Genomic DNA, 25,499 nt, shown 5'->3' on the forward strand with positions numbered 1-25,499 from the left:
ATTCTTAATTTGCACGGCCGTGCAAAAATAATTTCCATATAATAAAAATTTTCAAACTCTTATTTTTGCGCGATTCGTTGAGAAATCAAATTACTTTTTTGCCCGGGTTTTCGAATTTTGAACCAAAACCTTTTTTTGCACGGTACGCATCCCCCATGAAAAAAGAATCGGGTGTATTCTACGAAACAATCTTACGCCTTCATTGGCGAGAGTTCGCAGACCACGAAGATGGAGGATATAGTTTCAAAGGAACTTGGACAGCCCGAACCCAGGAAACCGCTTAGGAAAGGTTAAACGCAACGAATTGTGATAAGAGAAGGTCAGTCCTTACATTTGATCGTATTTACAAATTCTGAATGTTTTTCGGAGAAATTATTAATGCAGTATGAGGGTCATAAATAATTTATTCTATCTAATGCAATAAATAACTCACAAATAAATTATTCCACTGGATTAAACCGACCTACATATAGAATGAGCTGAGATGGGTTGTGCCTAATAATATAGAGAAAAGGTTTATCTAGTTTAATAACATTCTCCGCATGTTCTCTCTGAGTATTTTGATAGTATTTCTTCAAATTGCTCTTCACATTCAAAAACGATGAAGTAATTTCACTTGACTTTTGTTTGACTGAGGTGTCGCACAAACTAACTCGATTGATCTGCAAAAATTCCGACATGTGAATTGGTGCAGCTGTCGTCTCTTGGATTCCTCTCAGGTTTGACGAATCGCTACGGAAAAGTTCACCTAGCCCTAATTGCTGGAGCTGTCTCGAAACGTTTACAAACGACTGCTGATTAAGGTGCGGTATGTGCAGAACACTGCTGATCTGAGGCCTCAGTTTAGCTTCCAGTAGTTTCAGTTTTGCAGGGAAAGTTTTAGTAAACACTCGGTTTTCCAAATCAAGCAGACTATTCCTCTCGATGGATCCACTCTGTTGGCCAGGCATCAGGAAAACGGTTGATATTTCGCGAGCCTCTGCGAATATCGACGCCACAGTAACGTCCATTTCGGCGTTATAGCCGAATAGGAAGCTTCCAGTGTAGACATGAGCGGTAAGGTCAACGAGCCTTCGTTTTCCCTTTGCGTCGATCACGTGGAAGAAAATGTCTGGACTCTCGTCGTTCATCGGGCATCCAAGCTGTGGAATACAAGAAGGAAATTTTATTCATTACTGGTGGCGGATATCATTATCAGCACATGATTCAAATATAAAAACTATCATAGTTTCAGCGATTAATAGTCAGAAAATGGAATCACTTTCATAGTGATAGGGAAGCAGGTGAAACGTTTTATAAGGTGGTTAACGAACAAATCTGTGTGTTGAGGATACGGGGTAATTTCTTCTACTACAGCTTGATCGACATTTATGCGCTGACAAACGATAAACCTTATGGATTGAAGGGTACTTTTTATGAATAGCTCGAGAAAATCTAGGGTACGGAGAGAATCTTAAGCATCGTAAAAACTGTTATCGGTATGACTCTCAGGGCAGAAGAATGGATGTTATGTCTAATCATTGGAAATACAGCTCACACTTCACTATCAGTGATAACGACCTGTAACCGACATTCGCTGCAGCTATGAAGATGGCCATCAGTGGCATCTGTTTTGCATGCAAAGACATTCGAATTCACACCTGAATGCTGTCAGACCTTGATTTGTCTACTGAAAACCGCCGGAAAACTCTAGATTGAGTTTAAATAAGGGCGAAAGTAATATGAGAGAGTTCTCTTCATCGACTCTCTCTTCCTCAAATTAAAGTGACAAGATGCAAGTATGGTTGCACTTTTTGGTCATAAATCGCTAGACTGCGATGCAATCTAGCGCCTAAGTGTAAAAAAGTTTGATTGAATTTGCATCTTGTCACTTTAATTTGTAGAAGAGAGAGTCGATGAAGAGAACTCTCTCATGTTACTTTCGCCCTTATTTAAACTCAATCTAGAACTGTTGAAGCGGATTATTCTGTCGAGGCAAACGGTCAGGAAGGTCAGATGATTCTGGGTTCTCGGATAACTAGTTTGCCTTCCGAAAAAGATTATCGATGGTTGACGCTATCAGGTCAGTATCCAAAATGGCCGTGATAGCACTCCTAAAGAAGCTTAGGGGAATTCGCTACTGTGGGGTTGTTACGAGAGACGCGTTCATTAATGTCAGCTGACGCGTTCAATAATGTCAGCTGACGCGTTCAATAATGTCAGCTGAGCCTACGAGTCCCGGACCTATGAGTCCCGGACAGCATATGTCTATGCAACACCGATGAAGGAAACAAGTGCTAAAACTTCACCGCGGGAGTACCTTAGGGGTCCATGCTGGGCCTGCTACTATGAAACTCGACGTTTGACGGCATACCAAGACTCAATCTACCATAGGACTATACTGCCCCTATTCGCATAACAGTCCCATCTTTGTTGGGTTTCCTATTCACATGAGACTGTTATACGAATGGTGGCAGTATAGGCTGGAGCATGCGTAGACTGCCTGCGACGATTGCGGTGTTCATAATACTATACGGCACCGCTGCAGCGCGCTGTGTGTTTGAACGGGCTAGTGATTAACCGCACAGCTTAAAAAGACGCAGTATGCGTGCTAGCGCGCATGATGCCCATAGCGCTAGGCGTAGCAGAAGATGAAGCTACATGGTATTTGACCAGATCGTCAGAACGACGTCAATGTTGAGATGGTAAACAGAGTGGGGTTCAGAGTGTTTCCAGATGGACGAGCGGGCCCCATGATAGTTGCACAGATTCGGGCATGCAGGTTATCCAGCATGTCCCGACAAACTGCGACGAGATAGTGGAACACATGCTTTTCAAATTACCGCAATTCGTGGAGCCAAGTTCGAGTATGCAAGTATTATGGGGGCGGCCAAGTGGAATTTCGTATCTTTCACGGTCACATAATGATACGCGGAAGTGGTATGAAACATGTCTAGACTCGAAAAAGCGTGAATTCAAAACATTTGAAACTTTAGCAATGCTCACCTCGAAGGAGTTGGCCGAGATCAAACATAACGGTGGCGCGGCTCGTATTTGGAAATCCTCCAGGAACTGAGGCTGTGCTCCTTGGGTCGAGTTGTTGACCAACAAGTTCACTCGGTTGGTAATCATGTTTTTGTCATCAAACGATATTTCTTCCGCATATCCAGAGTACAACTGTGTTACTTTAGTTTTGAAAAAGTTTTGCAGCTTTCCAAGGTTTTCATCGCTGAACAGCATCCGCACGAAGTAGGAGTTTGAGTTCTCTTCCTCTATCGACTGCGAAATGGTTCGGAAGGTAACGTGCGGGTTGAACGAGGTCATTTCATCCAGACCGATTAGCTTATTGATCTGGTCGGCCGTTTTTCCACGTGCTCCAAGATGAAGCATTGACATCATAGATATTGCGGAGAAAGGAGAGAACGAAAAGCTTTTGGTTTGATCGAATTCTCTTTGGGATGTTATGGATTGGTACATGTCTATGCCAATTCTATTGCAAAGTTTGAAAAAGTTGTTCATTTCGCCGCTCTCGTCCTCATCACTAATCCCATCGGATTCTTCGGGAAACTCTTCCTGTGTGTCCGCTGTTAGCAACATGTCAGAAGAATTTAGTTGATCACTGAATGATGTGTTACGACGTGCTTCTGATTCACCAAGTTTTTGGAAGAGATCGTTGGTGATACGGTTTCCAGCATCCTCTGTTGATGCCGGCTGTACCCCTTGTTTAAGTTCATTGGTGATCGTCAAGAAAGACTGGAAAACGTCATTTTCCGCAGCGCCAGAATTTTGAATCGGTTGAGGTTTTCTCAACGGTTTCAACACAGATGCAACTGTTGCTGTTTCGCCCACATAGTTGGTCATATTCTTGTTGCTAACCGACAGTAGACCTAGAAGATTCTCCACGTCCACGTGTTCTGCGCTGTTGGCGTGAGGGGCCGGATTGGACTGGCGTAGAATCATTTCCGCAAGTGAGACGTACTCGTTCGAGGATGGCTGGGGTACAATGTGGGATTGTGGTGGCTTCAGTTTTGCTGGCGATAATTTCAACTTTGTGGTACTAGGGGCACTGGTGGAAGTAGTGAATGGTTTAACCGTAGAAGTTAAACGTGTAGTGTATGTAGTTTTTGGTGGGTTTGTTTCCAATGTTGAGGGCTCCCACGAAATAGTGACTTTGTTTGTCGGCTTGACTTTATTCATGATGTTCACCAGATTTGTGGTGGGGTACTTTTCCGTCATAGCAGTGGTGTCGAAGAGTTCGGACAGAATTGAGTACGGTGCTTCTGTTGTTAGTTCGTTGGTAGTGATCATAGGATCAGTAACCGCTTGCGCCGTTGTTGTGTCGAATAATTCAGTTGAATACTGTTCATTCTCTTCATCTTCGTATTCTTCTGCTGGTGCCTCATTTGAATCGGTTTCCTGTGGATATTGCTGTGCACTTGATTCGTCATCCTTAAGAAGTTCCAGGATCATGTAGAAAGCGTTCTGAGTATCCGCTGTTAAAGTGGTATGTTGAATCCTTCCATCTGTTGTTTGGGATACTGAGGGGGTAGTTGTTTCCAGTTTATTTGTAGTTTCAGCTAAAGTACTGAACGCATCAATGTGAGATTGAACATCTACTGTAGTCTTGGTGAAGTCAGTTTCCAAAGTATATTCATGAGTATTTAGTTCAGTAGTTCTTTCCTGTACAGTGGTTCTATCGAAACTATTTGTGTAAGTGCCTTGTTTAGTTTGATAGTCATTCTTTGTAGTAAACTGGGTTTCCGGGACGTCATCCACTGTGGTAAAAATACTAGCTGGAACAGTCTGAGTAACTGATTCTTCACTTTGCGTTGTGGTTTTTCCAAATGTATCTATGCCCGAGAGTGTACTTGGCAACGTAAAGGTGATGATCTTCTCTGGAAATTGTTCATCTGTCAGGGGTAGTTCTGATGACTCCGTCAGGTTGTTTGTTAACATAAACGACATGAGCAGCTCATTGGCTGTGTGTTGCACTGTGCTGGTCTGTGCAGATTCTGTAGTCTCCATTGGATTTTCTTTCTGATCGTTCAGGTTATTATTTAACAAGAATGACAATAGTAGGTTTTCATTTGCTTGATACGTGGTACCAAACTCTGTTGTAGTTTCTTCCGGTTGATGAGTTGTGGTTTCTGTTACCTTTTCAGTTGGTTCAGTTAATCTGATCACTGCTTCCGTAACATTTTCTTCTAACAACTGTGGTGTTATGTCCGTCTCTTTCTCTGTAACAAGCGTTAGATGATTTACTTGTTTTGTATACTCTTCTAAAAGCATCGGAGTGTTATCCGTTACCTTTTCAGTAGAAAATTCTATTCCTTGTGTTAACAATATTGGTGTATTTTCCGGTACACTTTCAGTAGAGGCTGTAATATGATTTACTTCTTTCGTATTTTCTTCTAACAATATCGGAATATTTTCAACATTTTCCGTTACAATTTCACTCAATAATTGAGGCGTACTCTCTGGGATTTCCTCAGTAGTTTTTGTAATATTTTTGATTAACATGATTATTGCAACTGTTGAACTATCATCCAACGGAGATGGTGTGATTTCAGTAACTTCTACGAAAGGCTTCGTAGGTTTCTTAGATAACATGGACGACAAGGTAACTTTCTCAGTACTTGTGACATCTAATAACTGAGGTCTGCTTTCTGTTGTTTTCTCAAAAGATGTGGATATTTTTTCTGTTACACGTTCATCTTGGTGATGCGTCGTCTGTTTCGTTGTCAACTCTGTTGACTTCAGCTGTGTCGTAGTTTCCGGCGTAACACTCTGTTTAACATTACAATCTGGACAATTCACTGCAGAATCCTTAGAATCTGTAGTATTGTCTTCATCCTCATCCGGACTAGATATCTCAAAGCTCAAAACTGCTGGAACATATTCAGGTTCTTTATCTGCGGATTCATATGTCGTCACATCCGCCATGTTGTTATTCACGTTGTGTTCGGAGTTCTGATTTTCCTGGTGCTTTGAAAGCAACTCTGTATTCAGCACATTCTTAATGCTACTCACGATGTTCGTTATGATTCCATGTGGAGATTCAAGCCTGTCAAACACATTTTGTTTAATATTATTGCCGGCGACAATGCTTTGGATTTCCTTCGATGTCATCAATCGCTTAATAATGTTTCCTTGGTTGTTGATGGTGAAATATTCGTATTTGTCCGGATTAAGCAAGTTTATCGGACTCACCAAATGTTGATGCGGGGAATGTAGTTTTATGTGGCTTGGAGAATATCTGAAATATAATTAAGAGATTTGTAAATTCCGTAATCATGTTCGTCTTTGCTGTCTCAATAAATTGTGATTGTAAGATGATTTTTCTTAGTCCTCTGTTTTTACACAAATATCTGTTAAACAAAACAGTGCACTAGGCTTAGTGAAGCTACAACTAATAGGCAAATAGCGTCCGAGTACCATAAGTATTCCCAAGCTCCCAAATTCATCCTATTCGACCTATACGGCACTATACGGCTTTCATGCGTGCTCACTTCTGACAAAAAAAAAAACAAATGTATTGCATCTTGCTTTGCTTTATAGATTACCGTGCAAATGTTCAATCGTCTAAAATATTTGTTCACACGTCAAACACCAAGGAAAGTAGCAAGTAAACAAACCGATTATTCCATGCACCACCCAAAAAGTGTAACCTACGCTTAAAATTTCTAGCAGTGAAACGAACCAATGTATGCTGAAACTGGTGGGAACATATTGTGGTGTGACAAAAAATTTCTGCAGGGGGTCGAATACGGTGCAAAAAAAGCAATAAGAAACAAAAATAACAGCGCTTTGATCCTTTATTTTTCGTAGAATGAAAATAAGTGCCACATGCTTAATAAGGGAACCAGTACCCTATTTCAAATTTCATCTGGAAAAATTTCAAAATATAAGAATGTACAAATTATCCTGTTACTGGCGCAATGCATTTTAATCATATAAGTATGAAAATTATATATTTTTTCGATAAATACTCGGTTGAGATAATAATCTGGTAGGCTCAAAAGCTGCAAATGTTTCTAATTACTTATTACAATGCATCGCAATGCATTATTTTATCATTTGTTTAAACAAAATACTTTAATTTTATTATTGTCTTCCTTTTTTTTTAACATGGTTTTCAAGTACTGGAAATTGTAGCAAATCAAAGAAGATCACTAAGGAAAGTGTCCACTCTTAGAAGGTTGCAATTATGTTTCAGACAAGTCCGCGCATTTCATTGAGTCAACATATCAATGAGCATATCAATGAATAGTAGAATATATTTAAAATAAGGCAAAATTTACTGTGATACACTTACCTGTGTTTTATATCGAGTCGGCTCCTTGCATTTTCACATCTATTCACCGGTGACCATTGCAATAGCAAGGCAATAAATAACATATACTGCAACATATCTATAACAACAAAAAAGTAGATGAAAAATGTACTTAATCTAAGAACAAATGCATTCAATTTGTACAAAAAAAACATGTCAACTTGGGTGCGGGTTTATACATGGAATATGCTATTAAGATGTACCATAGTAGGTATTTAGTGATGAACCTTCCTACGGAGGAAAATCACTTTAATAAAGAATAAAAAAAATAGTAGGTATGTTTTGTCATAGGATGATGCTTGGCAAATAAAAAAATCTTGATAAAAACAATAATGTGGTGTAGAAATAAACAACCAAGCATACAATTTAAACCGTTGAGTTTTTAGCTGATTTGGGGTTCATTGGAAGGCTGATTTAAGGCTTAATATGCGCTTAATCAGCAATCAATTAAATATATTAAATGTGTAGAAATAAAAAAAAAACAATTTCGTGCACCTATTTTTACCATTAGCGTCTATTCCCAGAAGAGATGTTTAGGAATGTATAAATTAATCTGTTGGAAAACTGGGAATTGAACTCGGACCTCCTGATTTATAAGCACTCAACTTAGCACCTACACCATACACAATTGTATACATATCCTCGAAAACAAGAGCATTACTTGTTGTGTCTGAATAGTCAAGAACGTAAGTTGAACTAAGTCTGTATTGAGGCTGAAAAAGCGATGTGGACTTCACGAAAACCATGCTTGGGTCAGCTGTCAAAAAATATTTGATTAAAGGTTGAACAACAGTTGATTCATTCTGCATGTTGGTGTATGTTTCTTAAGCTGGTACCCAGATGAATACTATTATATTCAACTTGATATTCAGCCATCTATGTATTGCTGATTAAAGAGGTTGAACAAACCATACTTCAGACCAATATTCAGCTGTCATTGTGTTCAGCCATTGACACCATTAACCAGCTATTGTTTAACTAATATTCTCACTGCTCAGCATTCATTGTTACTTGGGGTGGGCTGGCACGTTAACCGGAGATTTTTTGTGGCATCTTCACAAATGGGTCGTGTTTATCAACGAAAAAAGCTCAAATGTTGCGTTGTCTCAATTCACTGGATTGCCCCTAATTTAGCAATAAGAATAATATTTGGACATTTTTCTGTGGAAATTTGAATAGATTAGTCAAGGGGCTCGAGACACTGCATAGATGGCCCGATTACACAGCGAAACAAAAATTAACTATTGATCTGTCTCAAGAGCAAACTTATGTGTCCCCAACGGATTTTAGGCCACTGAATCTGAATCCGGGCTCAGATTGAAACAATTTTGGGCTATGTCTCTATATATTGGGTAGAATATACAATGTTGGACTTTTTTACTGCAAGTGGAAATATGTTTTCCAAGCAATCAAAAGTTAAATTGATCAATTAACATGTACACACCCGATCAAAAGTTTGGGGTTACCCCCTTCAAAAACATGCCATTTTTTTAAGCCCATTTCTCCGCCAATTTGCGTCCGAATTCAAAACCCCAGGTCTCGTTCAAAAGATAATAAGTCAAAGTAACTTTGAATAGGGTCTTGTATCATTTGGGCAGGTGTACCTATGTTGGGCACTTGCCGCTATAACTAAGTCAATTTACAACCGATTGATTTGAATTGTTGTACAGAGTTGGGCACGCACAGGATCTAACTCTGTACAAAAATTCAAATCAATCGGTTTTAAATTGACTTAGTTATAGCGGCAAGTGCCCAAAATAGGTTCACCTGCCCAAATGGTACAAGACCCTATGCTTTGGGTGGAAGTTTTTTAGAAATATTTGTATGTAAACTTAACCCGAAGTTGCCAAATTTTCTAAAGAATGAACTTGTACCGACTTTTCGAACCCTCTAAGCAGAATACCCTCTTCGAATGAGTGTAATCAGTTTCGTAACATAGGGCGGAATTAAAAGGTAAAGAATGAAGTTTATATACGGCAGTGTCGCTGGAAATTGGGTCGACCAAGTTTTAAGATGATCAAGAAAACACTTTTCCATGTTTTACGATAGTGATCCCAAACTTTCGGCCCATACACCATTTTGAGGGGTGACCCCAAACTTTTGGTCGATGATATCAAGAGTTAATTTACTTAATAACTTTTTTTAGATTTTTTAGCTGTTCGGTAAAAAGCAGCTGAAAGCTAATAGAAAATGTAACAAAAAAAAGTTTTGCGAAACACTAAAAATGCATTGTACTCCCGATGGGTACCACAATGTAGACAACTGCTAAAAGAACCCTACAAATGCGCATTTAATTTTCCGCATCGAGCTTCACATTTTGAAGCTAGTGGGATACGAAAAGTAAAATATAACGAATACATTGGAACCTTACAAATGCACATTTTATTTTCCGTATCGGGCCCCACGTCTGGGAACTTAGATACGCAAAATAAAATGGAACATTACAAATGCACAAAACACAAACATGCAACACATAACATAAATTGTGCCCAGTTATCCAAATAGATAACTAAGTCCGAACCCAGGATGACGAGGTTTCATTTTTGTTCTTGGTCCATCAGTCAATCCTGTAATCGTATTTCTTCTGGCGGATTGCCTTTTGTTTGCAGCGTTACTTGCTTACATAGCTTGTTTTGGTCTAGGAATTTCTAATCCTAAGGGGGCATCTAGATTCGGGCAACAACACAAGACCGTCTACAATTTGATGTCCGTGTTAGGGGACGGCTTGTGCGTTTTGTACTGGATCGCTCCTGAAATTTTTGGAGCGCTACAAATGCACATTAAATTTCAGGGACAAATGTACAAACCTTAGTAAAACATACAAAATAAACAGACAAAATGTTCACAACAATTTACAAACGTAACAAAAATAGGTTATATTACCGCTCTCATCTTAAAATTTGGTCGACCCAATTTCCAGCGACACTGCCGTAAGTTTATCTTCACTTTTCAGAAAATTTGACAACTTTAGTTTAAGTTTACATACAAACATTTTTGAAAAAAAATCATTCAAATCATCTTCAAAGTAACTTTGACTTATTATCTTTTGAATGAGACCTGGGGTTTTGAATTCGAATGCAAATTGGCGGAGACATGTTTTTGAGGGGGTGACCCCAAACTTTTGATCGGGACTGTACATTAACGACTCATGCAAAATATATCGTTTTACGAAATCGAATTTGATAGTTGTAGCGATTTATGTTAGGTAATATATTTCCCATACAAGTCACCCTCATAAAGTTGCATGTCAGTTTACTTACTAACATAAAATGCTAATATTTATCAAATTTGATTGGGTAAAACGAATTATTTTGTATGAGTAATTAATTTCGATGTTAATTGACCAATTAACCCTATTATTGCTTAAAAAATGATTCCATGTTCAATGGCATGCAATCAAAAATGCCCAAAACCGCATATTTTACCCTGCAAATTGAGGTATAGCTCAAAATTGTGACGTGCTAGAGCAAATCTGAGCCCAGATTCGGATTCAGTGGCGCAAAATCTGTTAGAGACACATAAGTATGCTCTTGAGACGCTGAAATTTTTGGAATGTACTTTTTCTCTCGTTACTGAGTTATGGTCAATCATGTGAAAATGACCATGTAAGCCTATATTAGGGTAACCAATATAATTTGGACCCCCATATATTTTGGACCCCCTGGGTCGTATTATCACAACTTACACAGGTTTAATGATGAGATGGTGAAAAATTTTAGAATCATTCGCTAAATAAGATTGCTCTGCACGGGCAGCAATCATTTCCTCACTGGAAATATCCTTATTTGCCTTGAAATTAATTTTTGAAAATCTTGTCATCCGTGCGAGTGTCGCATCATGTTTACAAAAAGAGATTGCGGTGATGAAGAAACTTGCAGATGTAAACAAAAACTTTTATCATTCTAGCGCATTAAATTAGCAAAGTTCGTCTAATCAGCCTTTGTCAATCAACTAATTACACGGGTAAAATTCTGCTCCCAAAAATCACAAAAACGACTCATGATTTCATGAGCCTAGTGCATTTTCGTTTTATAAAAATACACCATGATTTGTAATCATGATAGTATGATCCATTGTCTCGTAACGCTACCAATGCGTTACTTTTTTCTAAAATCATAAAGTTAAATCATATCTTTGAGATTTCGAATCACGGTTTTGGGAGCGCATCGCTTATGAGTCTGGTGGATTTCATAGGGCCATGAATCTAAATCATGTTATTGAGATTTCGAATCATGGTTCCGGGTGCGCATCGCTTATGAATCTGGTGGATTTTCTAGGACCATGAAGCTAAATCATGGTATTGAGGTTTCGAATCATGGTTTCGGGTGCGCATCGCTTATGAGTCTGGTGGATTTCATAGGACCATGAAGCTAAATCATGTTATTGAGATTTCGAATCATGGTTCCGGGTGCGTATCGCTTATTAATCTGGTGGATTTTCGAGGACCATGAAACTAAATCATGTTATTGTGATTTCCAATCATGGTTTCGGGTGCGCATCACTTATGAGTCTGGGGAATTTTCTACGATCATGAAGCTAAATCATTGGAACTGCAATTTACTATTTTATTGTGTTGTTTCACTTCAGCTCAAACATGAGTGAGTGGTGTTACTGTGCATACTTTCTTTACAATACTTGATGCAAAACTAGATTCCTGTCAAATTAGCAGCCATTTTGGAAGTGATTTAGTTGTGACACAATAGACGAGTGCACCGATGAACTGAATTCATCGCGGTCCGAGAATTTTGACACTACAGCGGGGTCGTTCCCAATCAGAATTGTTCAATTCTGATTGGAAATCTTCCACTTCTGATTGGAAGCGACCCCGCTCTAGTGTCAAAATTCTCGGACCGCGATGAATTCAGTTCATCGGTGCACTCGTCTATTACTACGGAGAATCGAACACACTGTCAAAACGGTGCCTGCGTCGTTTGATGATGCCGAAAAAAGAACAGAAGGATGCGGTCGGGACGGTGCTGGTGTTGGAACAGGAATGAAGCCATAACGGGATTGGACGGATCCGGGTGAGGATTGACAACCGCAGCCGTTTGAGCTAGAATGAGAAGGATGGTGCGCAATCCGATGTCAATAAGAAATGTTTTTTTTTTCACTCTCATTTGGAAGTCATTTTAAAAACTTATTTTTTACTCACGCGTCGCTAAACGGAGCCGGAACAATAATTGAAACGGATACTGTCGGGACGGTGCCTGTGCCGTTTTATGCAGCCGACAAGACCGGAAACATGTAGTCGGGATGGGGCTGGTGTCATTTGACGGCGGCGGAACTCGAACAAACGAAGCTGGAACGGAATTGGACGGAGCTGAAACAAGAACGATGGCGTGCAATCGACTTTAAGAATGAGTGAAGAAAAAACATAAGAAAACATTTTCGGCACATTTTTTACTTACCAGTTTCTTTGGCAGAATGTTTTCACTAGGAACACATTAGATCGCTAAGAACACAAAAACTAATAATACAATAATCACTGAAAACTGTATTCCCATTAAAATAATTACATTTTTTCACCATTCACCAGCAATGCCACACACTGAATGACAACGTTTTATAAGGAGTGCGGAGTGCGCGTAACGCTTGATTATTTTCATGAGTTCAAGCTCATAAAAATGGTTGTAACGAATCATGATATTGGTTGCTCGGATAATGATCATGAGTTCGAGCTCAGAAAAATGGTTGCAACGAATCATGATATTAGCTGCTCAGTTTATGGAATTATGATTCGTGATCATGATTTCATAAAATGAGAAACCTTTATGTTTTATGATTTGTGAATCATAAAAACAGGATCGGATTTGTTTCCGTGTAGGATGTAATCTAGCATATTCAAGCGGCAAATTCTTCCAAAATAGTTTCAAACTCGTTTAAATACCGGGTGTCCAAAATATATACTGAAGAGGGTCCAAAATATATTGGGGTGTCCAAAACAGTGAAAACTGATGCTTCAAAAATCAGTTATTTGCATCAAATTTTCAGCCAAAAATGACCTTGTGGGTATTTTTAATGGACAGTGGCGGCTTTTATGAACATACCCAGGTAACCACTAAGCATTTAAACAAGCCGTATTTCAGCATTATATCTTCATTCCACCTGCTTTCTGCTCTATCATAGCAGTTCAACTGCTAAACTGTACTAAATTAGCAACTGAACTGCTACTGAAAATGTGACAGCTGTTGCGTAGCATTTCAAATGCACGATCTTTTGGGGTCTTCTAGCATGAAAATACTGCCCAGCACATTCGAAATTGCATGAATTACCTCTTTTGGAAGCGCAAAGTGAAGAAAAGAGAAATGGGAGAGAGATAGAAAAGACGGCGAGATGAGAAATGTGGAATTATACACATATTTTCGTTTTCATTTTCGATAGTCTGAGAGATAAGCATTAAATCAGCCGTATATTGGGCCAAAACCTGCATTTAAGCAGCACTTATGGCGCATATACGACTTATTTCCATTTTTTGACCTGCTGTAAAGGCGCATTTCAATTGCTTACTGGTTACCTGGGTACGAACATCATGATTATGTGTAAATACCCTCTGAATCTGTTTGATTTTGACTAAAATTCAAATTAATGTCCTCTAGGGGTCCAAAATTCAACCGTTACCCTATATGGTCAATTTGCTTTCATTTTCTAAAAAAAAACTTTGTTTCTACGATGCTTCGTTCTTGAGTTATGATTTTTCAAAGTAAGTAGTGTCAGGGGAAAACAAAAAAATTCCACCTGAGTTTTCCGGGAAAATAGGCGACCCTGAATTTTTTTCAATTTTTTTTTTGTTCAAATATCCATGAGCCCTGCCTGTAGAAAAAGTTTCATGAAAATCTGAGACCCTTCGGCATAAACCCGTACGGTAATAAAAAAAATCCCCTACTGCGGCATGATTGGGCAAGTCCTCTTGAAAATGTAATCGCATCCTACATTCACTTATTTAAATTATATTTTGTTGCAATCGCTTATTTAGTTGTTCTGATTTCTGTGAAAGTTCAGGTTACTGAAATTCAACCAATTTTTCAGCGTGTTTGTACCGAATTTTGATAGAAATAAATAGATAATTCGGTGGAGATTATGCCAAACTTTCGGTGGTTTATTGTCGAAATTTGATAATTTGTTGCTAATATTTAGTATTCATTTTATTTTAATTCAAAACTACAGAACGTTGTGTGGGAATCTAACTGAAAAAACTGAAACTTCAAGTAAATAACAACTTAAGGCGAAACTGGAAGCATTTCCTCACTTTTTGGTTTTTGATTTTTTATTAAATAACGAAGCAATGTTTTCAAAATCGGTTTTCGTGCACATGTAGAGTATGGATCAAGGTATCTTCTGATTTTTTTTTAGTGGAAAATGTTTTTCGTTTTTGCAGAAACCATTTTTGAACAAAATTTCACGAAAAAATGGTTTTTGCAAAAATGGAAAACATTTTCCACCTCAAAAAAATTCAGAAGATACCTTGATCCATACTCTATGTACATGTGCACGAAAACCGATTTTAAAACATTGCTTCGTTATTTAAAAAAAAATCAAAAACCGAAAGAAATGAGAAAATGCTTATAGGTTCGCCTTAATCTCATTTGTTCACCTTAATCTCATTTGTCGATTGGAAAATATTTGTTTCAGAATCGTTTCCAGAACGCAGATAGTATTTGCTATGTTCGATATACTCCGGACTAATGCTGATAATAAACACGATAAAGAATCAAGAAGAAATATGATTTCTTCAAATACCTCTTTTTGTTTTCAAGAAAGTAAAATTAAAGCAAGATTCACAGAAGTAGAAAAATTTTCACAAAATTTGGTGATACATATAGTACAATTAGTAAAGGGTAGTAAGGTCGCCTAATTCCGTGGTAGGTCACCATTCATCGTGGTAGTAGGGACCCATTCACCGTGTATGAGAAATTACTTTGTTTAACCCTAAAAGGGATACCTTCATGGCCTCAGTTTCGTCACCTCGCTGAGTGTCCATCAAAGACGAGCTCTGAAAGGCGCCTGGGGTCCAATGGACCCCAGGTATCCCTTTTAGGGTTAAAAATGATCAAAACAACCCAGCCAAGGGAATTTTCTTCGTTTAAATTCATTTCAAGCAATAACTTTCAAGATTTTATTAGAAAAATGAATGTTCAAATTTTCAATTTTTTTCTAGATTATGGGACAATATGGGGCACGGTGAATGGAGACCATTGATTTTTAGGGTACCCATTTACCGTGCCTTTTTGTTTCAATTAAAAAGTACGAGTACTCGTACTTTCTTGTTAAACTTACTTCGGTAATGCAAAATACATACCTAATGTGTGAATTTAATTGCTTCTTGGTGGAATAAAAACGTTACTACATTTAGTTTATCGCTTAAATCACCTTAGCGCAGTTTTCGTTTTTTCACTATGAATAATGCAGTGAACGAGCAGAAACCCGCTTCATGTAAACACACTTTAGTGTCAAAATGATACTTTTAAATGTTTCTAATGAGCGTTTTGACATGGTAACAATAAATTAGTGTTGTATTGGTGAATTTGAAGGGAAATTGTCATATCATTCAATCATAATATGGAAATAATGAAAAAATATTCGAAGGCACACGGTGAATGGAGCCCCCACGGTGAATGGCGCCTTGACGGTACTTGTAAATTTTAAAATTATTATTATTATTAATATTTATTTATGACACTTTACACTACGGCAGTGCATTCGTGTCAGGTAATACAAAAAAACTAATTACAATACTTTCTAATGAATTTATCAGTTCGTTTTGATCGCTTATTGCATTTAATTATCCATCCATCTATGTCATCCGGAGCTGGATCAGTAAATTTTAAAATGTTTCAACGATTTCATTAGACTTTTTTTACAATATCGCTGAAACTTTCGCGACCCACCAAAATTAAGCCCGCCACCAGTGGGTCACGACTAATAGTTTGAGAAACTCTGCATTGATTTCAAAAGCCTATGTCTCATTCAGAAGAAACTTTAAACTTATTTAGACGGTTTTTAAAAATTTGGGTATAAAAAATAAGTCTGAAATTACAACATTCTCTATTCAATATTAATTTCAATTTAGGGTAGTGTCGTTGGAAATTGTTGATCTGAGAAATTGGTTGATCCATTTTCAGAGAATACATTTCTAAACTTTTCTAAATTCTTTTTCCAAAATAGAGTTCTTCATCCTATGCCCCTATATTCATCCTACTGCAAGAAACAGACGATCGCAGCACCAATTGTATCCGTTCTTTCTGTTGTTATATATACTCACTCCTGAATGTTCTTAACAAAAGAGCAAATAATTACTCTTGTGAAAGTTAAACGTTTTTGCATTTTATTTATTTCCAGTCATTTTTTGCTATAGCCTAATAAAATCTTCCCTGTTTAGGGTAAGGAACCATACTTTGAACGTTTTTTTGCAAAACTGGCTTGAGATGAGCGGTACTCCGCTGGTACACTGATGATAATAAGATCCTCAAAACACCATTTTTTTAATAACACGCATAATTCTCTCGCAGATTATTACCATGAATAAGAAATGAGAATCGAACGGGAATAAGAAGAACTCGAAATATTCATCCTTTGGACCAAAATAATAATAGGGCGGGGTGGGGCAAGATGAGTCACCTAAGGATGGATCACCATAACTTTGTAAATACAAATCGTAGGGTAATTTTCCAATTGTTGCACAGCTAAAAATTCGCCAATTGCTGCACACCTCATAAGAATAACATAGAGTGTGCAACAATAGGCGAGTTTTTAGCCGTGCAACAATTGGAAAATTACCCTATTGGTTTGTATTCGTCCGCTACTCTTTAATACACTAGTTAGCTATGCTAAAAGTCGATAAAAAGTTCGTTAAATACAAAATATGATATTAAACGAGCAGTTTTAAAATGTGATCGATTTTGCGCCGTGAAAAAATTGCGGGAAAGATGGGTAACTTTTTAAGTAATTCACATTTTCTCAACGAAAAACGTCAAAATATAAGATTTGTTCCGCATTCATATATGCTCCATATCCATACTGAGTAAACAAGAGCTACTAGTAAACATTTTATAAATTTATTTAGAATATAAAAAACTTCACGATTTGAGGGATCCTAAGGCGACTTGAAAATCGATGTTTTCACTAAAAAAATATCATAATTTTATGTTATAATTTTGAGCGTTCATTCCGCTTGATTAAAGTTATTTATGAGATAGTTTTGTAATAAAAAAATAAATAACTTTTCAATGCTCCAAAAATACGTTCAAAATTCTTGCCCCGCGGCCGTTTATATGGAGATTATATGGAATGTATCGCGTAAGAAAATTGGCTAAAAATCATGTATTTTTTTATTTCCAATGAGAGTGAATTTTTCAATCAATGCCCCAAACTTTTGTATATTCATGCTGGTCATCCAACAAAATTATTAACATAATCAATATATGAATAATGCGCCCGAAAATGGCACTGACCCATCTTTCCCCGCGACCCATCTTGCCCCGCCCACCCTATTTCGGCAATTCCATGCAATGGTTTATACATAGTTCTCTGTGGTTGGATGCAATTTCACTTTTTGTATATTTTGCCAAACATAAATTTTAAATTAACTCCACGAAAAGTGGGGTAAAAAATATAATTTGGACATGTACTGCGATGTATGTCTTGTTCCGGAGAGCTAATAAAAGTAGATACTTCTGAATATCGATTATTGGATCAAACAGATCCTATTCTGATGACTTACGTTGAAAATACGCAATTAATAACAATTAACAATTAATAATTTACTTCAAAATTATCGAAAATGTTAAGGACAAACGTCTTGAAATCCCGATTCAAGAGTGCATGAGAACTTAAAACGCACAAATCTCAAAAAGCATGCATCAAACAACAGTGCATTTTATTATTCTGTTCTTGCTCACTAGTAAAAAGCTTAAAATAAGAAGATCAAATGCGCTGGTTTTGTTTACGAGGAGATTTGTGCGCTCGAATTCGTGAGTAGGTGCCAAAGTCGGCCATTGTGGCGGCCATTTTGGGATTCTAACAAGTCTGTCCTTAAATGTTTCACTAAACCCCTCAAATGCACAGGTATGCAAGACGACATACATTTAAAAGCCTTATTGCAATGAAAACTGTTCAATAGAGAAGCATTGGGCAGCCAATCTCTTAACATTCATCTAGAACGCCAAAAATAGGTGGTGTCCAAAATACATCACAAGTTTTCTAAATATATTTTAGTCATCTGACGGACTACATGGGGATGCTGTGCGATTGCATACTTGGAGGCGTATTATGTGGTTCTGGCGATATTTCCTCGATTTCAACAAAAACTGTAATAGTTATCAAAATAGATGCCTGTTAAGCGGAGAAATTTGATTATTTACAAGAAAATATTTGTTAATTTATGCTACTTGCATGATAAAGCAGTATTCATGGCTTAACATGGAGATAATTGCCCTGTCCAAATTATATATATCTGAGGGTGTCCAAAACATATATTCGGTGTCCAAAATGCAATTCTAACAGTCGATTGGAAATTGTGATTTTCTCAGTTTGAAATGCGTTTGTTAAGCTTTTTATCACCAGGAACGCAAAGTACGATCATATTATAAGCGTAATAATAACTGTGCAAAATAATCTATTCCTTTCTAAGGAAGCTAGAGGACGATTTTTCTATCGTTATCCTCAGCCTGTCCAAAATACATGAATTACCCTAGTCCGAGTTACTCAGCCTGTTGTCACCTGAATACTACCCTACAGGAAAAAAGTGAGCCAACATCTCTGAACCCCACTGCATGCTGAACTACAAACAAATAATCGTTTCAGGACCAACAATTGAAAAAGGCAAAATATTTTTCCTAACAAATTATATAATTTTCCAAAGTACTAGAACAATCGTAACAAAAAGTTATTTTGTTAGTTTACATATGTTACCCTTAATAAAACGTGTGTGAAATAGCTCGTAATTAGGGACCTGAAGAAGAGATAAAAAATGTTACTCGTAAATCAAGCTCAAATCAAATGTTTGCCCTGAAACTGATGCTGACTTCAAAAACATGGACGAATCGCAACCGGCTGGATTTACTAGATTGTTACATGATACGAGGACTATTATTTTCTAAATCCAATAATGAATAACGCACAATTTTCTAAAAAAAAATGACGTTTGCGGTGTAGCAGAACCTTGACCAACTGATAACACCCATTCTCGGATGATGATAGGCAATCCCAGAATTAATTGTATCTTAATTTTTTAAGTTAATACACCTGACTTCTTTCCACTGTGCTATCTACAAATAAGCAAAACTGCTTTGTTCATTAATCGATTCTTAAATTTCGTGCCTCTGAGTTCTTCTTGAATCATTTGTAGATGATTTGAGTTAAGTATTGTATACTGTATCTATAAAGAAATTATAAATTTATAGGACCATTGGAATCAAATCCACCATCGTTGGATTGATAGTCCACGTTGTCTCCACACAACGCAAAAATTAATTATGTTCAAACTAGCGTGTTCCATATTCTTGTCCCATCTGTAACGCTTCCTTTTTAAGCAGCCAAGTTGCCCCACTTAACCCTAGTCTACTGACCCCTCGAACAGAAAAAAAAAACTACTCATCATTGGAAAATGATTGGCATCCGATTTTGACCTCCTTTGTCGAAAAGAAAGACAAACAAATATCCACACTCATGCCATTCTTTTAACTTTCAGTTTCCGTCCGACGACGCAGCGATATTACCAGATGGGTTCAACCTGGTTCAATTACTCTGTTTGATGACTTTCGAAGGAAGATCATTGATCGCTTCTATTGCGATCATGTTAGAGAAGCTCTCTGCTGATTAACATATATTTGTATATTTATTCGCTAGAAAAAGGTATGCACAACACTTGTCTTTGAAAACATATCAAACCGCAAGATACATATATCAACACATTGTGGTTAAAAGGTTTTTTGATGTTCTACTGATCCATTTAATCAAGTCGAACAACAATCTTGTAGACCCAAAGCAGTTTTTCCTCAAAACAATACGGTATCTATAATTTCCAACATATGTATCGCATTGTTTTGCGTCACCGGTCACGAATCTATCGCATAGGGAGATGTACCCATAAATAAAAAGCACGATTTACCGTTATCAAATACCTGCTTCGAAAATGCTCTATCGCCAGGTCAATTCGAATGCGTTGATCGATTTAATTAAACTGTTTTAACTAGTGGCACAGTCTCACACTTCACCAGCTGATTCAATGCCGTTTATTCATCTAACTGATTCAATATTCAATACTAATTATAACACGTTAACGGCATCAATCATGCACCCGGAGAACACCATATGAACCCGATCTTCACTGTTTCCTTAAGGTTGCACCAATAACTTGATTTGTGTCCGTCTGCTCTCTATACAAGATATGTAGCACCCAAGTTGACGCGTCACATGATTTTCGAATTTACCTTTTATCGTGTGTGTCACTACTCTTCATCAATTAAACATTTAACGTGGTTCAGCACTATTTGACTACTAACCGAATGCAGATCCCTCGGGATCCACCAATGGGGAGAAAACCTGCTCGCGTGGAAGATACTGTGAGCGGCGTCTGTCTGGCAACTTTCTCCATGTGAGAGCACACACTGAGCGAGTCATGCGATCCTCTGTCCGGTTTTTCGGTGCGCGGTGCATCTTTAGAAACCGATTCAGTCTTCTAGGTCCAGATGGAATAGCAAGCAAGACCGATTGGGTTTAAATTGTCCTAGGTTGTTACTGCTACATATGGTCAACTGCATTTTTTGGTAGAATTGTGCTCACAACTTCTTGAGTAAGTTTGTTTTATTTGAGGGGAAATGACGAAATGCAAGTTACTGGTACGTATACACTGAGGATACTGTTCGTATGCTTTTCATAGTTTGCATCTTATGAATCAGTTATTTTTATTTTTTTCACCATTTCATAGTTCTCGTATGTTTTTCATACATTCAATAGCGAAATCCATAAGACTTGTCGTATGAAAAATCTCATAAGAAGCATCGTATGAAAATCATAAGATGTGTTATGAAACACCATTGCTAAAAAACAACAAAACCTTTTATTGACTTCTAACCACTTTTACTTCCTAAGCGTCGATGGGCGCATGAGTAAAGCACGCATTCGCCAACCTTGACGTTCCTGGTTCGATTCCAGGTTGCGATTTTTTTTAATTTGTGCAAAACTATTTCATAAAAGTATGTATGACAGTCATACGACATAATTTCGGATTTTATACGTTATCGGTATGGTTTTCATACGTGAATGTTATGAAATTTATACAGTAACAGTATGACAATAATAGTTGTTGCTTTGAATCCAAAATCATAGTTCGTAACTATGATTTTCGCAAGAAATTCTTGTGGCAAAAAATCATAGTTGATTCGTATGATTTTCGGAGTTGCAGTATCCTCAGTGTAGGGTTAACATAGAGATGTCCAAAGAGTCATTTACTATGTATTGTGTTTGATCTCAAGTCTCACGTGCTTTAAAATATATGTTTAAGACTAATGAGAATTTAAGAAATGATCAATACCAAACAGGAAAAATCGAATTAATCCAACAATTGTGAATAGTACCCTTCTTACACTCATCAAAAGTTTTGCTGTATTTTTCGTATTTTACATAATCGTTTTGGTCATGCTCAAAAATGCGTGTAATACTTTCAATTCAATTTGGAATTAATGTGAATTTCAAATAAACGAATTATGTCATTATTAATATTTAATACTTATTCGTTTAAGTAATGTCTTCCTCACAAAGATCAATCAAATTTGTAAGTATTGTGCAAATAGATTGTCATTTTCATTTGTAGAAACCTTTATTTACCGGTTAGACTAAGGCCTGAGTGTCCTGTGCTGTACATAGTACGTATTATTCGTCTCTATTCGACTCGGTCCATTGCTGTATATCCCCAGTCACGCACTTTGCGAAAAGTACGAAGATCGTCCTCCACTTGATTGACCTATCTCGCTTGCTGCCCACTACGTCGTGTTGGACCGGTCTGATTGCTCTCGAGAACCATTTTTATCCGGTTGTTATCCGACATCCTGGTGGCGTGCCGCTTACCCTCCCGATAGGTCTTCCCTTATTTTGCAGAAATTGGAAACGTTCTCAGTTCTTCATTGGAAAACGTTTACCCAAAAATGTTTAACACGTCATCTCCCGTATCTCAAATAATCCCTCAAATTGTACCTAAACTTCTCAAACATGTATAGGGGGATTCAGGGTATAATGGACACCCGGGATGAGGCACTCCTGTTTTTGTCGAACCGTTGAATTTTACGTTAAAATTTTAATGCAGAAGTGTGAAGGAACAAATCATTGTTCTATTTTTTCATTGGTGACATTTATGTCCCTTCAAAATAACCGAAATATCATTAAAAATTCAATTTATGTTTCATATGGTGGAATTTTAGTAACGACAAATAAGGCATTGCGATCGTTTGAGTGTCTTCACCATAAAAATAGTAATGCATTATCTGCATATTTACTCATGTTTGGCAGTGAATGAAGTATTTTATTTTTGATCAGAATTTACTTGAAACTGCTTAAAATTTACTTAAATTTGATATGAATACTACAATTTTTTCGTTTTGCTGCATAATGAGTTTTCTCAATGTTAGGGCCAATGAAGTATGAAAAATTAGGAAAACGACCTATTCAAAGTTCACGATTTAAAAAATCTTTATTTATTGATCGTTAAATTATATAAGGAAAAATATGTTACTGTAAATCTTGAAAGCCAAGTTTTCCTTTTGACGAGATTCATCAACTAAGTAATATGAAAAGCAAGTTTTGAATTCTTCCGTCATTTAACTTTACGACGCTTTTAGTATAAAAAAATCAATTTATTTTGAACGATCTGCTATAGTTGAATCAACTTTTTTTTCCCAGTGATTCGTTATTTTATGTGTTGCGTAATTTATAGACGATACTACAACACCTCCAATATAAATCTCCAAACATAGCTATTCGTAAAAGATATTTATAAGTTATGCTATCTTATATGCAGCAACTATAATAAGCCATTTGTACAATAATTCACACTTGCCCCGTGAAACGGAGTCTGCTACATTTTTCATTATATGCTAGAATGTTAAAATTTTGAAACAGTTTTAATGCCCGTTAATATGAAGAAATATGCCAAGGATGTCTTTTAGAACCATTGCGCAATGGTCCACGAGGAAAGATGCATTCAGCGCCTTCAAATGATTTTCTAGATTAATATGGTCTTTACAAAGTTGTTCCTAAGAATATGGCCCTCTTTTCAATATACATGAAAATTAGGGTGGTCCATATTTTCAAAAAAATTGGGAACCAAACTATTTTATTTGCAAGAACAACTTCAGAAAACGTTTTAGTCTTATGTTTTTGCACATCAAAAAACTTCTGTAAACATTTAAATGTATTTTTTGCAAATCAAGAAATGTCTGAAAACATCAGGTTGTGATGTTCTGGGTATCGTTCAAAAACATTTGATTTCCTGATGTATGCTACCTTGCATAAACACATCCTAGCTTGTACCGACTTTTCGAACCCTCTAAGCACCCTAATACCCTCTTCGAATGAGTGTAATCAGTTTTGTACCTTTTAACTCCACCCTATTTTGCTTATCTTTTGACAGATACGCGTATTTCGACTACCACTTGTAATCTTCCTCAAGGACTCATCAATTTATAAAACGGACAACTTTACAAGGCTATAAAAAAAAGACGCGTAGTTCAAACTTAACCACCCTTGCTTCGTTGTTCAGTATATCATTTTTCATTATAGCACAGACAAACAGACGTCTCACTCTACGCATTTCCCATCGTTTCACTTTTTAACGGATTATTCAAATATTCCGTAGTTCGCAAATCGTTCGCTCATGGCGCTCGCATCGTTTTTGCTCCTGTTTGACGTTTGCTCACTACCGCCATCTACTCCGTAGATTTGCGTACCACAGCATAATTAGCATTGGGTGATTACGTTTGCGTGACGATGATTTTTATCGCATTTTCTTCCAAGTGGCACGTCTGTTTGTCTGTGATTATAGGGTGCGGGCACCGGTTTTGGCCAGTATAAGGGAAATTATTTTTATAAAAATAACCAATAATCCAATGAAACCTACCAATGTGTTAAATGAAAGGTTTCGATTAGAAAAATTTTAGAAAAAATTAGAAAAAATTAGAAAAATTTTAGAAAAATTAGAAAAAATGCAGAAATAAAACTAATACTTGATTTTTGTATTAAAAGTGGCGCTGGCCAAAATAGAAGCATTGCCGCAGTTTTGGCCATATTCTCAGCTTTGGTTTATATTTTGGCCAATCACGTGTATTTCTTATGGGAGTGGCCAAATTAGAAGCACCCTGGCCAAAATAGATATATGGGAGCTGATTTTTTAAGGAAAATTATTTTTTTCTTCCAGTTTTCAATCAAAATGTATGGTTTTCACAGCTGTAATCGTGGAGCGGATCTGGTGTGATGGTTAGAACACTTGACTATCACGCCGAGGACCTGGGATCGAATCCCACTCCCGACAAACTCACAAAATGTGAGTTCTTCCTTCGGAAGGGAAGTAAAGCGTGGGTCCCGAGATGAACTAGCCTAGGGCTAAAAATCTCGTTAATACAGATAATAATAATAATAATAATAATAATAATAATAATAATAACAGCTGTAATCATCGAATTATATTAGAATCTACTAGTAAAAAATAAATTTATACCGATTTAGATCGTAACAGGCTGAATACCGCACTATGGCCAAAACTGAAGCTTCTACCCTAGTTATCATTTTTGAATCGAATAAAAACAGTTTTATTTTATAGAAAATCGGCCAGGTGTTAAATGAGGTGAATTTTTCGATATCTGAAAAATGAAAAAAGGGTGACGAAGGGTATTATCGGCAGGTTTGTTCTTTTAGTCATGGGGGGGTTTTTGTGGGAAAGAACAGCTATGGCAGATTATGCACGAATACGGATTCCCGGATAAACTGATACGGTTGATCAAGGCGACGATGGATCGAGTGATGTGCGTAGTTCGAGTATCAGGGACACTCTCGAGTCCCTTCGAATCTCGCAGAGCATTACGGCAATGTGATGGTCTTTCGTGCTTGCTGTTCAACATTGCTTTGGAGGGTGTAATAAGAAGAGCGGGGATAAACACGAGTGGGACGATTTTCACGAAGTCCGTTCAGCTGCTTGATTTCG

At 37.2% G+C, this 25,499-nt stretch overlaps 1 protein-coding gene across 3 annotated transcripts; it reads right to left on the bottom strand.

The window, feature by feature from the left end:
* Window positions 1-269: 269 nt before the first annotated feature.
* LOC109408251 (uncharacterized) lies at window positions 270-20,928 on the bottom strand. Of its 3 annotated transcripts, none has more exons than XM_062852011.1 (4): window positions 20,431-20,729; window positions 7,295-7,391; window positions 2,986-6,235; window positions 270-1,142 (listed from the first exon to the last, which is right to left on the bottom strand). In XM_062852011.1, exons 2-4 carry the CDS (start codon window positions 7,387-7,389, stop codon window positions 441-443), a joined length of 4,047 nt encoding a protein of 1,348 aa, XP_062707995.1. In that variant the 5' UTR covers window positions 7,390-7,391; window positions 20,431-20,729; the 3' UTR covers window positions 270-440. The 3 variants fall into 3 exon arrangements, with proteins under 3 accessions (XP_062707995.1, XP_062707994.1, XP_062707993.1); XM_062852010.1 differs by having other exon boundaries at window positions 20,418-20,729; XM_062852009.1 differs by lacking the exon at window positions 20,431-20,729 and adding an exon at window positions 20,740-20,928 and having other exon boundaries at window positions 271-1,142.
* Between the last annotated feature and the right edge of the window lie 4,571 nt (window positions 20,929-25,499).

This window comes from Aedes albopictus, chromosome 2, assembly GCF_035046485.1.
Source record: "Aedes albopictus strain Foshan chromosome 2, AalbF5, whole genome shotgun sequence".
Lineage (NCBI taxonomy): Eukaryota > Metazoa > Arthropoda > Insecta > Diptera > Culicidae > Aedes > Aedes albopictus.

What these genes read in the sequence shown, in the direction of transcription:
- LOC109408251 (XM_062852011.1), bottom strand. Translation starts at nt 7,389, where the DNA reads ATGTTGCAGTATATGTTATTTATTGCCTTGCTATTGCAATGGTCACCG. An exon ending in CGACTCGATATAAAACACAG is followed by an intron (nt 6,236 to 7,294) that starts GTAAGTGTATCA and finishes ATTATATTTCAG; the next exon opens with ATATTCTCCAAGCCACATAA. An exon ending in TCTCGGCCAACTCCTTCGAG is followed by an intron (nt 1,143 to 2,985) that starts GTGAGCATTGCT and finishes TGTATTCCACAG; the next exon opens with CTTGGATGCCCGATGAACGA.